Source organism: Rhinatrema bivittatum, chromosome 2 (genome assembly GCF_901001135.1).
Source record: "Rhinatrema bivittatum chromosome 2, aRhiBiv1.1, whole genome shotgun sequence".
NCBI classification, from domain to species: Eukaryota; Metazoa; Chordata; class Amphibia; order Gymnophiona; family Rhinatrematidae; genus Rhinatrema; species Rhinatrema bivittatum.
Window position 1 is genome coordinate 492,179,803 of NC_042616.1, and position 17,840 is coordinate 492,197,642.

General features: G+C 43.6%; 1 protein-coding gene across 2 annotated transcripts in view; it reads right to left on the reverse strand.

The window, feature by feature from the left end:
- The window catches only part of F13A1 (coagulation factor XIII A chain), a 274,594-nt gene that overhangs the window by 36,679 nt on the left and 220,075 nt on the right, over positions 1-17,840 (reverse strand). For both annotated transcript variants that reach the window (XM_029590598.1, XM_029590599.1), the window contains exons 11-12: positions 15,231-15,384; positions 1,406-1,687 (exon numbers count right to left, since the gene is read on the reverse strand). In XM_029590598.1, the coding sequence (XP_029446458.1) occupies positions 1,406-1,687; positions 15,231-15,384 (436 nt within the window). The remainder of the gene's footprint in view (positions 1-1,405; positions 1,688-15,230; positions 15,385-17,840) is intronic.

Genomic DNA, 17,840 nt, shown 5'->3' on the forward strand with positions numbered 1-17,840 from the left:
AAGAAGAGTTTAAGGATTAGGAGATTTGGGCAATTTGCTCATGTTCACACAATGAAAGGTGAGATTCAAGAAAGACTCTCATCTCTAGACCATGTTATAACACTGTCACTTTCCCCTCAAGTCAGTACTGGATATTGGGTGCAAAAGAGCATTGAAAGGCTAAGAAAAAAACTAAATCTGACCACCAGACTATTAAATTAACACTGGCAAAACACCCCTTCCCCTGGTATTCTCTTACCTCTCCTTTGCCTACCCTAGGTCCTCCATTTTGTTTTTATGCCTTTTCCACACTAATGACTGCTCAGCTGCACAAATGTACCTAACAATAGTATCTGTGCCATGAAAACACCAATCTTGGTATTCCCCAAAGAATTCCTAATTAGCTGGAAAATAAACCCCTAAATTAATAATTTTAAAACACCTAAAATCAGAAACCATAGGTATAGGTCAGTAAACACTTGAACTGTGACATTTTAAAATTAAGTTTGATATTAATTATTACTCATATTCAAATTATTTTTATAGGTTCTACTGCCTTACAGATTGGCTTGTATCAAGTATGTGCATCATTCACTGGGTAAGTCTGATAGTGGCAGGGAATGGGAATCAAGCGAATGGCGGGGATACAGCTTGGAAACATGCATATGTCACTGGTGAGACCTCATTTGGAATACTGTGAACAGTTCTCTACACTGCACCTTCACAAGAATATAAATCGAATAGAGACAGTCCAGAGGGTAGTTCTACAATGGTCATTGGAGTTCATTGTAAAGCATATGAGGACAAACTTAAAGATCTAAACATATATGCCGCCCTAGAGGAAAGGTGGGATAGGGGAGATATGCTAGAGATGTTTAAATATCTCCAAGGTATCAATGCACAGGAAGTGGACCTCTTTCAATTGAAAGGAAGCTCTGGAATGAGAAGTCATGGATGAAGATGAAAGGAGGTGGATTCAGGAGAAATCTGAGGCAGGTCTTCCCAAATCTGTCCTGGGGACCCCACAGCCAGTCAGAGTTTCAGGATATCCACAATGAATATGCATGAACTAAATTTGCATATCGTGGAGACTCAGCATTTGCACACTTATCTCATGCATATTCATTGTGCTTATCTTGAAAACCCGACTGTCTGTAGGGTCCCCAGGAGAGGTTTGGGTAGCCCTGATCTAAGGACATTTTTTTTTTTTTTTTTTTTACCAAAAGGGAGATGGATGCATGGAACAATATCCCAGTGGAGGTGGTAGAGATAAGAACAGTATCTGAATTCAAGAAAGCACAGGGGATCGCTGAGGGAGTGGTAGGGATTGTAGATATGAGCAATTAGTATGGATGGGCAGACTAGATAGGCCATATGATCTTTTTCTGCCATCACATTTCTATGTTTCTATTTTTTCACATCTTACAGCTGTTAGGTTCCAGCACCACTTCGAGCGACTTGTTCTTGAATTCGGTCTTTGTAACCCCCGTGTAAAACACAACATGTCCTGTGAGGTGAGCCGTGATAGTATAACGGCTAAGGCCGCTGTTTCTGAATGTTACAGTGGCTTTGAAGTCGCTGCCGAGTATGGCATTTTCCACTTGAAAGTCCATGATGACATTAGCTGCCGATGACGTGTCCTGCCCCACCTCCTTTTTAACGCCATACATCAGTGCAGTGTCAAGGGCCAGCCGCTCTTCTTCTGTGCCTGTTACAGGAGGGAGAGAACAATGAACAAAAAGAATGCCTTTCTAATAATTCACTAACATATAAATTAAAACTGTCTCTTGCACTCTACAAAGATACATTCTCTCTCACTTTCTTTTTTTGGGATGATGATTATTTCATTTTGCACCCTGTAAATCTTGTGTAAGGGTTGTGTAAGTGTAGGGACTGGGAAACTTCAGCCGCCTGAAGCCAGGGGAAGAAGTTGTCTTGGACCATTTCTGCAAAGCTTGTGAGTAGTTTGGTATCTTTCACAAGAAACTCTGCAACTGATTACTAGGACCACTGAAGGCCTGGGACAAAAGAGCAGAGGGCTGACGTTGGGAGTGATTTACAGTGTACAAAATCTGAAGTGTGGAGACTAAGTGAAGGAGCTTTGGACTGTAAAATTTTGTAGCTGAACTGGTTTCCTGCTGTTTCTACCTGTTTTCGCTGTGAACTTTGAATTTTGTTTTCTGCTGAACTGGTTATTTTTCCAGGTAAACTTTTCTGTTAATTTGAGCACCAATTACTGCGTGGAGTGTGCTTTTATTCTTGAAGGTAATCCTCTGATCAGTTTGGCCTTGCAGGAGAGACTGCCCCCATTCCGAGAGACCCAGAGACTGTTCGCCCTCACCCCGGTTGAGCAAATCCAGTGCTCTCCGGGGCTGTGAAGGTGACCCCTGGCCAAAGCGAGGTGACACCTGCTTGTCAGGGCTGTCACAGGGTGGACAAGAAGGGCAACTGCCCTTGATGCCAAGTTGTGCGAGTTTATGATCATGCAGGCCTGAAAGAGAAAGTTGCACACAGAGCAGTGCAGCATGGACAGAAGCTGCACAGAACAGCAGTGCTTGAAAGAATCAAAGAGACCTAGAGAAAAAGATACATGAGAAAGGGGATGCAGAGAGGGGAACTGATACTCAAAGTAAGTGAACGTGGAAAAAAAGGGACACGGGGTTGGAGAGTGCTTTCTCAGACCAACCTGGGAAACCTACTCCTGCCATCTCACTTTTCAACGGCCACATTTAACTGCTGGTCATGGCGGTGGATGGGGAGGTAGAGGTAAAAGTGATACAGTCATGTTCTCATACAATAGCCTAAAAGCACTAGGTTCAGGTTCCTGTCCCTCTGTGTCCTTTTCCCTCTTCTTATCTCCATTTACCCTTTCAAGCTCCACTCCTTTCCTCTGCTCTTCCTCCCTCCTTTCTATTTCCTTTATGTTCCCCTTATCTTTACTGTTCTCTTTCTTGGCTAGGCTGTGGCAGTGAGAGTGATTGACAGATTGCTTCTTTTCTACACTTGAAGTGAGCAGAGCAGGATAAGCCACAGGGACTGGGAGAACACTTACGGTGTTCCTCTATTGCTGCTGCTGCTGGTCTCACTGTCAGGGGGTGGGGGTAGGAAGAGGACTGAGAAGAGACCAGGAGTTTGCTGCTAATGCCATGGATCGGGGGGGGGGGGGGGGGCATAGGTTCTGCATGAGACTAAATGCGCAATAGAATCTTTATGGGTAGAAATCCCTTGTGTGTTGGGGAAGAGTATAGCAATAGGAGTATACTACCGTCCACCTGACCAAAATGATGAAGCAGACAGTGAAATGCTAAGAGAAATTAGGGAATCTAACCAAATTGGTAGTGCCATAATAATGGGAGATTTCAATTACCCCAGTATTGACTGGGTAAATGTAATATAGGACATGCTAGAGCGATAATGTTCCTGGATGGAATAAATGACAGGTTTATGGAGCAGTTGGTTCAGGAACCGATGAGAGAGTGAACCTTTTTAGTTCTAATTCTTAATGGAGCACAGGATTTGGTGAGAGAGTGGGTAGGGCTACTTGGCAATAGTGAGCATAACATGATCAGATTTGAAGGGGAAAATAAGTAAATCCATAGCTCTAGCACTAAACTTTCAAAATAGAAACTGAGGAAATGAGAAAAATAGTTAGAATAAAACTGAAAGGTGCAGCTACAAAGGCCTTAGTAGCATGGGATCTATTTAATGTTTGGGTACTTGCCAAGTAGTTATGACTTGGATTGGGCATTGTTGGAAACAGGATACTGGGCTTGATGGACCTTTGGTCTGACCCCATACGGCATATCTTATGTTCTTATGTTCTTATGAGGAGGGTAAGGATGAAAAGTGACTTCTGTAATCAGTGGCAGAACTAGTCTCCCCAGTTACATTCGCTCTTCCTCCTCCTTTTTTTCGCCCACCTTGGACAGGATAAATACCATCTCTGATTACTGCAACCGGGAAAAAGTTTCCTGTCTCCCAGTTGAGTAGTCCAACCTTACACAGAGGAAAAGGAAGGACTGAGACAAAAGAGAGAAAGAGTGCAAATACAGAATAAAGAAAAACAATGAATATAAGTTAAACACTTTTTAATTTAGTATAATACGTTCAAATGAGGACTGGAAGCAAAATCTTGTGCAAAAAAGCACTGCAAGCATTCCCTTAGAGGCTTAGACCATCTAACCACATTGTAAGCCCACTTCCCTTGCCTAAATTTTATATGCGCCCAGCTATTAATGAAACATACTTTTCATAGCGTGTAGACAGATTGGCTCAGGACCAGTGGATTATGCTCCCCTTCCAGCAGATGGAGATGGAGCTAGCTGACATCACAGTATGTATACTCCTGCAGTGACCCCAGCCTGCCAGTATTCTCTGTTTCCAGAAGATGGTAGATGTGCATTTCCCTATGGGGATTGCTTCAGATTTGGGAAGGAGAATTTCAAATTAGAAAAAGAAAAGCCCTGCTCTCCTGCGGTGATATCAGATGGTCCCTCCCCCAGTTGAGAATTCCTGAGGTGAATTCCGTGGTCTCTCAGATGTGTGCCTTGGTCTGGGAGCTGGGTTTCCAGGCATGGACTTAGCTGATTGCACAGCTTAAAGGCAGCAGGTGCAGCAGGCCGAGCACAGTGGTGACGGCAAATGCCCTCTCCCCTCGCAGCCAGAAACCGTCTCTGTACCCAGCCGGAATGGGCTGAGCTTGGGTAAGTTTAAAAAAAAAATAATAAAAAAATAAAGAATTTTAGTGAATGCAAAGACATTGTAGAGGGGTTTGCAGGACTTCCTCCGGTCTCTGTTGGGGTTAGGGGAACTAGGCAGCCTGGCAGGTTTAGCGGCCCAGGTGAGCTAGGCCCTGTGGTAAGGATTTTTTCTTGCTCGCCGCATTGTAGGCTGTGATGGCATTTTTGCTCGCTTCTGTGCGTGCTTTACTGTCCTCTAGTGGAACTTCGGTGTGCGCAGTGTGCCTAGTTTTGTGCACGACTTTTGTGCACACAAGTTTTTAAGTTTGGTGGTGTGCCCAGGTTTCGGTGCACAGTTTGTGCATGTGTTTCTGTTTGTGGCACTTACTACTGCTGGCCCTAAATTTAGTGTGTGTAAATTTTGGACGCTTGCAATTTTTCAGTGCGAGCTGGCTGGATGAACATTCTCCATTGGCTATGCACTGATGGCACCAGTGAGCAAGAAATCTAAGCGCTTTTCTCTCTGTGTTGCCTATTATATTCAGGCATCTCAGCCTGACGTGTCCTCTAACATGTGTATGCGTTGTTTAGTAGAGATGTGATTCGGTCGAAACATTCGGTTCTGCCTTCGTTATCGGCCCGCCGCGGGAAATTTCGTTTTACTGCGGTTCGGGTCAATTTTATTTCAGGTGCCCCCCGAAATGATACCCGAAACCCGCCCCAACCCTTACAATTTAATTAGTTACAGCGGGGGGTTGTAAATAGAAACCCCAAACCCACCCCAAGCCTTCAAATTTAATTAATTGCAACCCCGGGTCCAGGGAGCACTTTCCTGCACTTGGGCTGTCAGCTGCCAGTAATCAAAATGGTGCCAATGGCCCTTTGCCCTTACCGTGTGACAGGGGCTCTTGGTGCCATTGGCCGGCCTCTGTCACATGGTAGGAGCAATGGACGGCTGGCGCCATCTTAAAAAATGGCGCGGGCCATCCACTGCTCATACCATGTGACAGGGGCCAACCAATGGCACCGATAGGCCCTGTCACATGGTAAGGACAAAGGGCCATCAGCGCTATTTTGATTAGTGGCAGCCGACGGCCCAAGAGGGGGAGATCGCCCCCGGGATCCTGCTGGACCACCAGGGACTTTTGATAAGTCTTGGGGGGTGGGGTTGGGCAAGTCTTGGGGGGGGGTTGCAATTAATTACATTTGAAGGGATGGGATGGGTTTGGGGTTTTTTTTTTATGTGCCCTTTCTCCCCCCTCGAAAACGATAAGAAAACCACACAAAATGTTGTCACTTTCCCCGAACATGATGAAATAGGAAATATCGTCTTTATTTTCTATTTCGTCGCAAAACGAATGCACATCCCTACTGTTTAGTGGCTCAGGGAGAGTTGTTTTCCTCTGATTTCACTAAGCCTGGATCCTCCCAAGCTGATGATGGTCTGGTTAAGGATCTGCCTGGAGGTACACCGGATCTTGGAACTCCCTTGAATGGTTCCTCTGCAGGAGATGGCAGTTCAGGGAGCCCTGCTCCAGTTCCTTATAGGTTTGGCCTGGATCTGGCTGCTTCTTCTTGGGTGGAGTTTTTTCAGGGTTTGCAATCCTTTCTTCAGGTACAGTCCTCAGCTTCGCCCAATCCTGTCAGGCTGGACCCTCAGCCGGTGGCCCCTTCCTCTTCTAGTCCTATATTTAAGTGCCGGAGCATGCCTCAGTTCACTGTGGGTATTCCCGAATGGAACCCAGATGGCACTGATGATGCATCAGATCCTAATTCCCTGGAAGATGGGGAAATTCCTCTGGGACTGGAAACGTACTGAACCATGTTGCGGTTTTTTCATAGAGATGAACTGCAGGTCCTGATTTCCCAGACATTAAAGATGCTGGGTGTTCCTGGTGCAGATTCCATGTCAGAGCCAAAGAAGAATTCTATTTTGGTTTCCTTGAGTAAAGCCTCTTGTTTCTTCTCTGTTATGGATGCCATTCAGGAATTGATTGATCTTGAATGGGGAGCCTCAGAGCCAAATGTCAAAGGGGGTCGGACATTGGAAGGCCTGTATTGCCTGGATCTAGCAGTGAGAGAGCATTTGCATTTTCCCAAAGTGGATGTGATGGTCTGTGCCATCTCTAAGCGGATGACTATCCCTGTGGAGGGAGGAGCAACCTTGAATGATGTGCATGATAGGAGAATTGAGGCTATCCTTAAGCAAGCCTTTAAAGCAGTGGCTGCAACTTTACGGATAGATTCCTGTGGCACCCTAGTGGTACAATCTTGTCTTCTTCTCTCTCAGGAAGTTGATAATTCTGGAGTGAATTCTGCCTTTTTAGTAGATCTGGGCTGTGGTTTGGTCCGTACCTTGGCCAGAGGAATGGCTTTGGTGGTGGCAGCCAGAAGTTAACTATGGTTGCAAAATTGGTCAGCAAATGCAGCCTCCAAAGCTAACCTTATGAAAATGCCTTTTAGAGCCTTGCTCTTGTTTGGGAGCAAGTTGGAGAAATTGGCCAGTAAGTGGGGTGAATCTCAGGTCCCTCGGTTGCTAGAAGATAAGAAGCAGTTGCAACGCTCTTCTGGTATGAGTGGTTGTCTCTGGGGATCCAAGCATTTTCATCCCTACAGAGGGCTGAACTTTCAGAGGACTCAGCCTTTTAGTAGATCTCAGTCCTTTCGTCCCAGACAGCCCAAGAGAGGAGTGGCTTGGATGGTGGATCCTCCCGAGTTTCCCAATGAAGGTTTGCTGACCCACCTTCAAGAACAAGAGATAGGGGATGCCTCTTTCTCTTTTATCAGAGGTGAGTGAAGATCACATCTGATCAGTGGGTGTTGGAGGTGATATGAGAAGGATATGCGCTGGAGTTTCGCAGTATTCCTCAGGACATAATCATGGTGCCTCCTTGCCACTCCCTGCAGAATAAGCAGACAGTGGAATCTACGCTTCAAAGGCTCTTCCTGCTGAAGGCTGTGGTTCCAGTGCCTATGTCTCAAGAGAATTATGGGGTGATATTCCATTTATTTTGTTGTGCCTAAGAAGGAGGGCTCTTTTCGTCTCATCCTGGATCTAAAAAAGTGTCAACCGTCATTTGAAGGTGACTCATTTTCACATGGAAAAGGTGGATGGTCTACCAAAATGGTGGATGGTCTTCATAAAATGACTTATGAGGAGAGACTGAAGAACCTAAATATCTATACCCTGGAGGAGAGGAGGAGCAGGGGTGATATGAGACGGACTTTCAGATACTTGAAAGGTTTTAATGATTCATGGTCAACAACAAACCTTTTCCACTGGAAAAAAAAATCAGCAGAATTAGGGGTCACGATTTGAAACTCCAGGGAGGAAGACTCAGAACCAATGTCAGGAAGTATTTCTTTACGGAGAGGGTAGTGGATGCCTGAAATGCCCTTCTGGAGGAAGTGGTGAAGACTAAAACTATGAAGGATTTCAAAGGGGCATGGGATAAACACTGTGGATCCATAAAGGCTAGAAGATGGGAATGAAGAGTAGAGCCATGGAAGTGGCTTGCTGGAATGGTGGCTACTACCTGGTGATTACTTCCCTTACTCAATAAGCCTTCACACGGTTAATGCAACTCCAACATTGCTCTCCGCTTCAATGGCAAGGAGAAATGTAGAAAAGAAGATTTGCATTCAGACAACAACCAACAATGACTGAACTACACAGTCTGGGTAAACAAATAAGCGTGGGGGTAGCTTGCTAATTGTGGCGGTTACTACCCTAAACCAATTAAGCCTGATATTTCACTTTGAATGCATATACAGGGTTGCTCTCTGCTTCAACGGAAGAGGGAAATGTGGAAAAGAGGATTTACATTCAGACAACATCCAACAAGGCATTTATCTGTGCTGTCAGGGTAAACAAACATCGGGGTAACTTGCTTGATGCGGCGGTTACTACCCTTAACCATTAAGCCTTACGATTCACCTTTGATGCAACTTCAACATTACTCTCTGCATCATCGGCAGGGGATGGCAGGAAATTCAAATCAAACAATTACCTACAAGGGCCCTGAACTTGTGATCAGTGAAACAGATAAGTATGGGAAAATAAGTGTGGGAGCTTGCTGGGCAGACTAGATGGGCCGTTTGGTCTTTTTCTGCTGTCATTTCTATGTATCTATGTATCTATGTAAACTTACGCTTAGTGATAATGGCTGTGCAGACAGGGGAATTTCTGACCTCCCTGGATCTGCCCAAGGCCTACCTTCATATTCCCATCCATTTGGAGCACCAGCATTTTCTGCATTTTGCGATGTTGGGATGCCATTATCAGTCTCAGGCTCTGCCTTTTGGTCTAGCCACCACCCCTAGAACATTTTCCAAGGTTAAGAACATAAGAAATTGCCATACTGGGTCAGACCAAGGGTCCATCAAGCCCAGCATCCTCTTTCCAACAAAGGCCAAACCAGACCACAAGAACTTGGCAATTATGCAAACACTAAGAAGATCCCAAGCTACTGATGCAATTAATAGCAGTGGCTATTCCCTAAGTAAACTTGATTAATAGCCGTTAATGGACTTCTCCAAGAACTTATCCAAACCTTTTTTGAACCCAGCTACACTAACTGCATTAATCACATCCACATCCACATTTACATCCACATCCAAATCCACATCCACATCCACATCCAGGCATCATAGTGGATAATACTTTAAAATTGTCGGCTCAGTGTGCTGCAGCATTCAAAAAAGCAAACAATGTTAGGAATTATTAGGAAGGGAATGGTTAATAAAATGGAAAATGTCATAATGCCTCTATATCACTCCATGGTGAGACCACACCTTGAAAAAAGGTTATGGTGGTAGTAGCGGTGGTGTTGAGAAGAGATGGGATCTTGGTACACATGTATTTGGATGACTGACTAATTTGAGTCAAGTCTCAGGAAGAGAGCTGCCTGGTGACCTGCAAGGTGATCTCCTTGTTGCAGGAGCTCGGTTGGGTGGGGAACTTGGTCAAGAGCAGTCTTAAGTCATTTCAGCTGTTGGAATATCTCGGTGTCTGGTTCGACATGAGGCAGGAGAAAGTTTTCCTGCCAGAAGTTCGGATTCAGAAATTGATGTCACAGGTGCATCAGTTGGTAAGCGCTAAATTCCCGACAGTGTGGTCCTATCTACAAGTGCTCGGTTTGATGGCGGCAATTCTGGAAGTGGTGCCATGAGTGAGGGTGCAAATGCGTCCTCTTCAGTGCTCACTGCTGTTTCGTTGGAACCCGCAATCTCAGGACTATTGGGTTCGGCTCCACTTGCCAATGGAAATCTGCTCTCGCCTCCAGTGATGCAGGAGGCTCATCTGAGAAAGGGTGTTTCCTTGACCTACCTGAACTCGTTGAAACTCATGAAAGATGCAAGTCTTCAGGGTTGGGGAGCTCACTGCCAGGAGCTGATGGCCCAAGGACGTTGTAATGCCAAAGAGTCCCTCTGGAGCATCAATCGCCTGGAAGCTCGGGTGGTCTGTTTGGCATGCTTGCAGTTCAGCCACAGACTGCAGGGTCAAGCGGTCCAAGTGATATTGGACAACGCAACAACAGTGGCCTACATCAGTCGACAGGGTGGAATCAAGAACCAGAAAGTGTTGCAGGAAATAGACCAACTTATGGAATGGGCAGAAAGACATTACAGATGATCTTGGCCTCTCACATTGCAGGAAAGACAACATCAGAGCAGACTTTCTCAGCAGGGAAAGTCTAGACCCAGGAGAATGGGTGTTGTCGGACGAGGCATTTCAGCTGATAATGGATCACTGGAGCCTTCCATTCTTAGACCTGCTGGTGACTTCTCACAATGCAAAGGTTCAATTCTTCAGTCACAGGAGAGATCTGTGGTCCCTGGGCATAGATGCTCTCATACGGGTCTGGCCAGAAGATAAATTGCTTTATGCCATTTCTCCACGGCCCTTGTTGGGCAGGATAGTTTGCTAGATCGAAGGCCAAAGGGGATGGTACTTCTGGTGGCAATGGATTAGCCCAGGTGACCGTGGTATGCAGATCTGTGAAGACTCATGGTGGAGACCCCCCTTCGTTTTCTGCTGCACAAGAATTTGTTGCAGCAGGGACTTATCCTTCTCGAAGATCTGACTCGGTTTTGTCTAATGATATGGCCCTTGAGAGGCTCGCTTGTTGAAGCGTGGATATTCTTCTGTGGTGATTGCTATCTTGCTCCGTGCTTGGAAGTTCTTCACTTCCTTGGCCTATGTATGGGTTTGGAGAGTGTTCGAGGCCTGGTGTGAGGATCGAGGTGTTCTTCCTTGTTCAGTTAGGATCCCGCTCATTCTGGAAATTTTGCAGGGTGGATTAAATAAAGGGTTGGCCCTTAATTCCTTGTGGCTTTTACCTGTTTCAGAGGCCTGGTGAATGGTGATTCCTTGTTGTTTCATCCTGCTATGGCCTGCTTTTTGAAGGGAGTGAAGCATCTTCAGCTTCCCTTGAGGATACTGGTTCCATTGTGGAGTCTTAATTTGGTGCTGGAATTCTTGGCAGGCCCTAAATTCTGACTGCTGCGTAGTCTTTCCTTGTGGTTATTGACCTTGAAGACAGTGCTCCTGGTGGCTATATGTTCTGCATGTCGAATTTCCAAACTGTAGGCCTTGTCTTGACGGGAGCTACTCCTCCGGGTGATTCCAGGGTTGTTACAGCTACATACTGTTCCATCCTTCTTGTCTAAGGTGGTCTCAGAATTTAATTTGAATCAGTCCCTTTCCTTGCCATCCCTGAATAAGGTCAGGGACGCGGAGGAGTATCGTCTCCTGTGCCCTTGGATGCCAAGAGACTTGTCATTTTTATTTATTTATTTGTTTGTTTTTTATATACCGGCATTCAACTTAAGTCATCACATCCGTTTACATATAACAAATTAAAAAAGAAAAAGTTACATTGTGATAAATAGTAGAGAGTAGATAGATAAAAAATAGAGGGAGAATTAATTAAAGAGGAGGGGAAATAAAGTATGATTTGCAAACATTAAATAGATGGTGATGATCATGATGATGATCCTTCTTATTATGATGGGTATGCTTTCTCAAAGAGCCATGTTTTTAATTTTTTTTTTTTTTAAGTTTATGATGATGGCTCAATTCTTAGTTCAGTGGGGAGGGTGTTCCATAAAAGAGGCCCAGTCAATGAGAAAGCATGTTCCCTTGTTGAGTTGAGGCGGATTAATTTTGGGGAGATAGTTGCAAGGAGTGCAGAATTAGTGGAGCGCAGATTTCTCTTTGGGACTTTGAAATGAAGTATCGTATCCATCCATTTTGTCTCGTTGTTGTATAAATCCTTATGAATAAGAGATAAAGTTGTATACTGAATTCTATAAGCAATTGGGAGCCAATGCAGATCTTTAAGAACTGGGGTGATATGATCTGATCTTTGGCTGTTGCTGATTGATCTTGCTGCAGCATTTTGGAGAAGTTGAAGAGGTTTGATTGTGGAAGCGGGTAAGCCAATGAGAATTGCATTGCAATAATCTAGTTTGGAGAATAAGAGGGATTGTAAGGCTGTACGATAATTTTGATGGTGAAGGAGAGGTTTGATCCTTTTTAGAACTTGTTTATAAAATCCCTCTTTTATTATGTTGTTAATGTTTCTTAAAGTTTAGTTCAGAGTCTAAATTAATTCCTAGGTCTCTTACATTGAGTATAAATTTTTTTGTCAGTTATGTAATTGTTAAGCTGGAGGTCAAATACAGGTGAGGATTTGTTGCATATATAGAGAATTTCTGTTTTATATTGGTTTAGAGTGAGAGCCATTTGTACTAATAAGTGTTGGATTGCAGTGAGGTGAGTGTTCCAAAGGTTTAGTGTACTGGTTAGGTTATCTTTGAATGGGATAAGAATTTGAACATCATCAGCATAAATGTAATGAGATAATTCAAGATCTGAGAGTAGTTTACATAGAGGTAGTAGATAAATGTTGAAAAGCGTAGATGATAGTGAAGATCCTTGAGGAACTCCATGCAGAAGTGATATTGGTCTAGATTCTTTGTAATTAGTTCTTACCATGTATGACCTGTTGGATAGGTATGAAGAGAACCAATTGATGGTGATGTCACATAGATTGATTTCCTTTAATCTTTTCAGTAGGATCTTGTGGTTTATGGTATCAAATGCTGCCAATATATCAAGGAGTATGAGGATGAATTTTTGCCCATTATCTAGTCCTCTTAAGATTTTGTAGGAGAGAGATATTAAAAGAGTTTCTGTGCTAAGAGTGTTTCTGAATCCATGCTGTGCCGGGAAAAGTATGTTATGTTTTTCTAAATGTTCTGAAAGTTGTTGATTAACAATTTTTTCAAGTATTTTAGCTATGAAAGGGAGATTGGAAATAGGTCTGTAGTTGGTGATGTCAGATTGATCCAAGTGAGATTTCTTGGGTGTTGGCTTAATCACAGCACATTTCAATTTTTCAGGGAAAATGCCTTCATTTAATGAAAGATTTATTATGTTTGCAATTGGCCTAGCGATGATGTTGGAGGTTAGTTTGAGTATTTTTATTGGGATGGCACCAATTGGATGTGATGCGGGATTCATTTTTTGGATGATATTTTGAACTTCAGTAGAAGATGTAGTATCAAAAAGTGACCATTTTGAATTGGGTATGTTTGGAAGGGATGTAGTATCTTCATTAATTGTTGGTATGTTCATGATGAGGTTGAGTATTTTGTCTCTGAAGAAAGTGGCAAAATCATCAGATGTAATTAATTGCTAGTCTTTAGGTAAAGGGGGTTTGTTATGTTGAGTAAGTTCTTTGATGTAAGTGAAGAGTTCTCTAGAATTAAACTGGTAATTGTGTATTCTTTCAGCATAGAAATCTTTTTTGGCTTTGTTGATATCTGTTTTGTAAATGTAGAGAATGGTTTTGTATATATCTTTTAGTTGATCTGTTGGGTTTTTTCTCCATTTTTTTCAGTTGATCTAAGTATTTTCTTGATTTTTTTTAGTTCTTGAGTGTACCATGGTGCTTTGTATTTAGATGATTGTTTAACTATTTTTTTGATAATTGGGCATTTGTTCTTTGCTATTTCCATAGTGATGGTGAGCCAAGAATTCACAGCAGAGTTGACATCAGATTTGTCCAATGAATTTAAATATTTGGGTAATATTTCAATTAAGTCATCACTGGAGCATGGTTTATTAAATTCAATGCATTTGACTTGGTTGTGATGTTCAAGATGTGAGGTGCTTAAACAAAGTTTGGTTTTGATAAGTTTGTGGTCAGACCATGGGAGATTTGTTGCTGAAGGTAGTTTTTTTTATTTCAACCTTGTCATTTCTGAAGATAAGGTCTAGTGTATGTCCTGATTTTTATGTTGGTAATTTAACTATTTGTTTGAAGCCAATTGCTAATAAATTATTGAGAATAAGTTGGCAAGAATTGGAAGGGGGGATTTATCAATATGTAAATTAAAGTCTCCTAAAATTATTGTTGGGTTATTTATATTAATGTTGTTTGTAATAGCTTCAATGAGCGGTGATGGGTTGTGTTCTAATAGGCCAGGTGGGGCGTATAGTAGAATAATTTGAAGGTATTTTGATTTATAAAGGGCTATTTCGAGTGAAGGGATTGATTTGATATTATGAAAAATGAATTTATATTTCTTTAGAGCATGTTGTACCTGGAGGTTTCTGAACCTTTCCAAAAGACAGATCACCTGTTTGTCCTTCATGGTGGAAGGAAGCAGGGTGAACCAGCTTCGCGGGCTACTATAGCTTGCTGTATTAAGGAGATAGCCATGGCTGTCAATGTGGATGTTGAAAAGCCGTTGCCTACTCAGATTAAGGCTCATTCCACTAGGGCTCATGCAGTGTCATGAGTGAAGGTTAAATTGTTGTCTGCCGTTGACATATGCCGAGCTGCGACATGGTCCTCCATACATACTTTTTCCAGGTTTTACCATCTGGATGTGCAGGACCGGGAGGACGCAGCCTTTGCGTGTGTGGTGTTCACTGGACCGCGGGCAGCCTCCCATCCTGTTCAGGAGTAGCTTTGGTACATTCCACTTGTCCTGAGTCCATCTGTCTACATGCTAGGAAAGGAGAAATTACTACTTACCTAATTTCGATTTCCTTAGTGTATTCAGATGGACTCAGCTTCCCAACCTTGGCTGCAGAATGATTGTGTCAACGGTCCTCCTGTGGGACTATATGTTCCATGGGATTACTGGTAGGTGTTCATCCAGTCCCTAGACTGGGGAAAATACGCTCCTTACTTTTCAGAGTTCTTGTTGATTGAGTACAGTAATGGTTTACTGTTTTTTAATCAAGTTTTTTGCTAGTCAGTCCACAGTTGCTTTTGCAGAGAAAACTGGCAGGCTGGGGTCACTGCAGGCATATATATACTAAGACGTCAGCTTGCTCTGTCTCCATCTGCTGGCAGGGGAGTATAACCCAATGGTCCTTAGTCCATTTGTCTACACTAAGGAAAATGAAATTATCAGATAAGTAGTAATTTCTCCTTGGATTCAGACTCCGTTTTGTCTTATATAGAAACCAATAATCAAAGTGTAGGTAAGCTGTGCACTGAAAAGGGGCAGGAGCAGGTTGGGAGATTGCAAACTCGTGTATAGTGTTACCTTCTGAGAACTTGTATTGGTCAGTAATGTCCTGCATGCCAGATCCCCCAACTTCCTTAGTCACAATTCTTCTTCCAACATGGGTTTTGTCAACATATTCAACCTCCCGGGTCCCATCCTTCAGTACCTTATAGTAAACAACATCACAGTTGACCTAAAAAATACAAATAAAAAGCCATACCAATAACTGTTACATCATTTCACGGGACAAATCCATACAAACTGCACAACATCAGGGGATGAGGATTCCACAATAATTTAATGTCCATACTAAATTAACTAGCTCAACATATCTTTCTACTCTGGCACCTGAATACACAACACAAGACAAAATAAAAAGTGAAGGGCGTATTCCACTACTGCTACTTATCATTTCTGTAGTGCAACTAAATATACGCAGTGCGGTACAGATACATGCACAAGATATCCTGTTCCATAGATCTTATAACATGATTTTCCCCTCCTCCTTGCCCACCTTACATTTCCAAGGTGTGCCGCTGACCATAGTACACAAATGGCAAAAAGATCCCTGAAACCCAACAGTAAGAATTTCAACTTGCCAAGTCGGAAACTGCCTAGCGTAAATATGAAAGCTACAGAAGCAGTCTGCATCCAGTGTTGGATGTAAGAGTACAGTGTGTTGACGGAGGGGAAATGTAAGTTTTCTTTCATATAATACAATCCACATATACTCGTTTCTTGTAAAGTTGCCTTCCACTTTATACTGTCTTTCCCATTAATACCACCTCTTCTGAATGTCAAATATCACGTACTGCATTGCTAAAAATGTTACTATTTTGGTAAGCTAGCTGTTTTGTTAAGTACTGTAATTCCCAGGCAGAGTGTTGAAAATGTAGTTATGCCTATAAGCTGGGATGAATAAACACTAAATTTATCATTCCATCAGCACCTACCTCATCTCAAATAGCTATAATTATGTTTCTTGTTATTTGCCATCAGAGAAAATTAATTAGTAATTTTAAGTTCATGGAATAACTGCAGTAAAAACCCTGTGGAGTTAAGGAACTAAATAGGTATACCTCAGAAGAAAGGAGAGAAAGGAAAACGAGACAGACATTCAAATATGTTGGTGCTGTCATGGCTAAGCGCTCCTGTGGTCTGTGGTCTATGTCTGGGGCGCTGTTCGCTGCAGCGTCGGCATGGAGGATAAAAGTCCCCACAGACTGGAGGGAAGACCACTATTCAGAAGCATCATTTGGGGAGCGTGAGTAACCATTCTCATACTACCGCAGGGGTAGTTGGGCCCTTGTATAAATGTGTGAGCTACCAACTAAACTACAGTGACGTCCCCCACCACACTAAAAGCATAGTTATCCATCTTCACCGGAAGTAAGCCTGTACATTACAGTTACACCCAAGTTCTTTATTGTTTCCAATTTTAATCCCATCACTGTACACCAGGGGTGGAAATAGACATCCCATTGAACTCTTTGCATGCTTCATTATTGCCTGTTGCTCTTGGAGGGATTGAGGGAAGCTCATGTTGCTGCTAACCTCCCAAGGGTTAAGCATAGCATTGACCTTCTGAAGGCCTGAAAGAAATTATTTTATAGAGAGCCCTACTGGGTCTGTACTAAGAAGACTATTCCATAGGGGTGTGCATTCGTATGCAACGTATTGGCAATCCGCAAAGTATAGGGCCATATTCATTGTATTCGTGGGGAAGTGAAACGTATCGCAATTCCCACGAATACAACGAATCTTCACCGAATTATTCAGCCATCTAAAGGAGCAAATTTAAACAAAAACCCCACCATCCTAACCCCCCCAAGACTTGTCAAAACTCCCTGGTGGTCCAGCGGGGGTCCGGAAGCCATCTCCTGCACACGGGCCGTCAGCTGCCGGTATTCAAAATGGCGCCAATAGCCTTTGCTCTTACTATGTCACAGGAGCTACCAGTGCCATTGGTTGGCCCCTGTCACATGGTAGGAGCACAAGATGGCGCCGGTCGTCCATTACTCCTACCATGTGACAGGGGCCGACGAATGGCACCGTTAGCCCCTGTGACATAGTAAGGTCAAAGGCTATCGGCGCCATTTTGAATACCGGCAGCCGATGGCATGAATGCAGTAGATGGCTCCCGGACCCCTGCTGGACCTCCAGGGAGTTTTGGCAAGTCTTGGGGGGTTCAGGAGGGTGGGGGTTGTAGTTAATTAAATTTTACATGGGAGAGGGGGGAGGAGGGGAAGGTGCTGGAAAATAAGTGGTTTATGCTTTCTTTTACCTGTACTGATGGAATAGTAGGGATGTGCAGAGGGACCGCATATGCTACATTCGGTATTCGTATTCATTGGGGGGCAGATACATTGCATTCAGCAAGGGGGGGCCCCGATCTGTTCATGCATTCCATTCTTATTTGTTTCCCGGCTAAAATTTAATTAACTACAACTCCCCACCCTGCTGACCCTCCCCCCCCCCCCCAAGACTTGCCAAAACTCCCTGGTGGTCCAGCGGGGGTCCGGGAGCCATCTACTGCACTCATGCTGTCGGCTGCCGGTATTCAAAATGGCGCCGATAGCCTTTGAACTTACTATGTCATGGGGCTACCATGTGAGGGGGAGGGGAGGAGGGGAAGGCGCTGGAAAATAG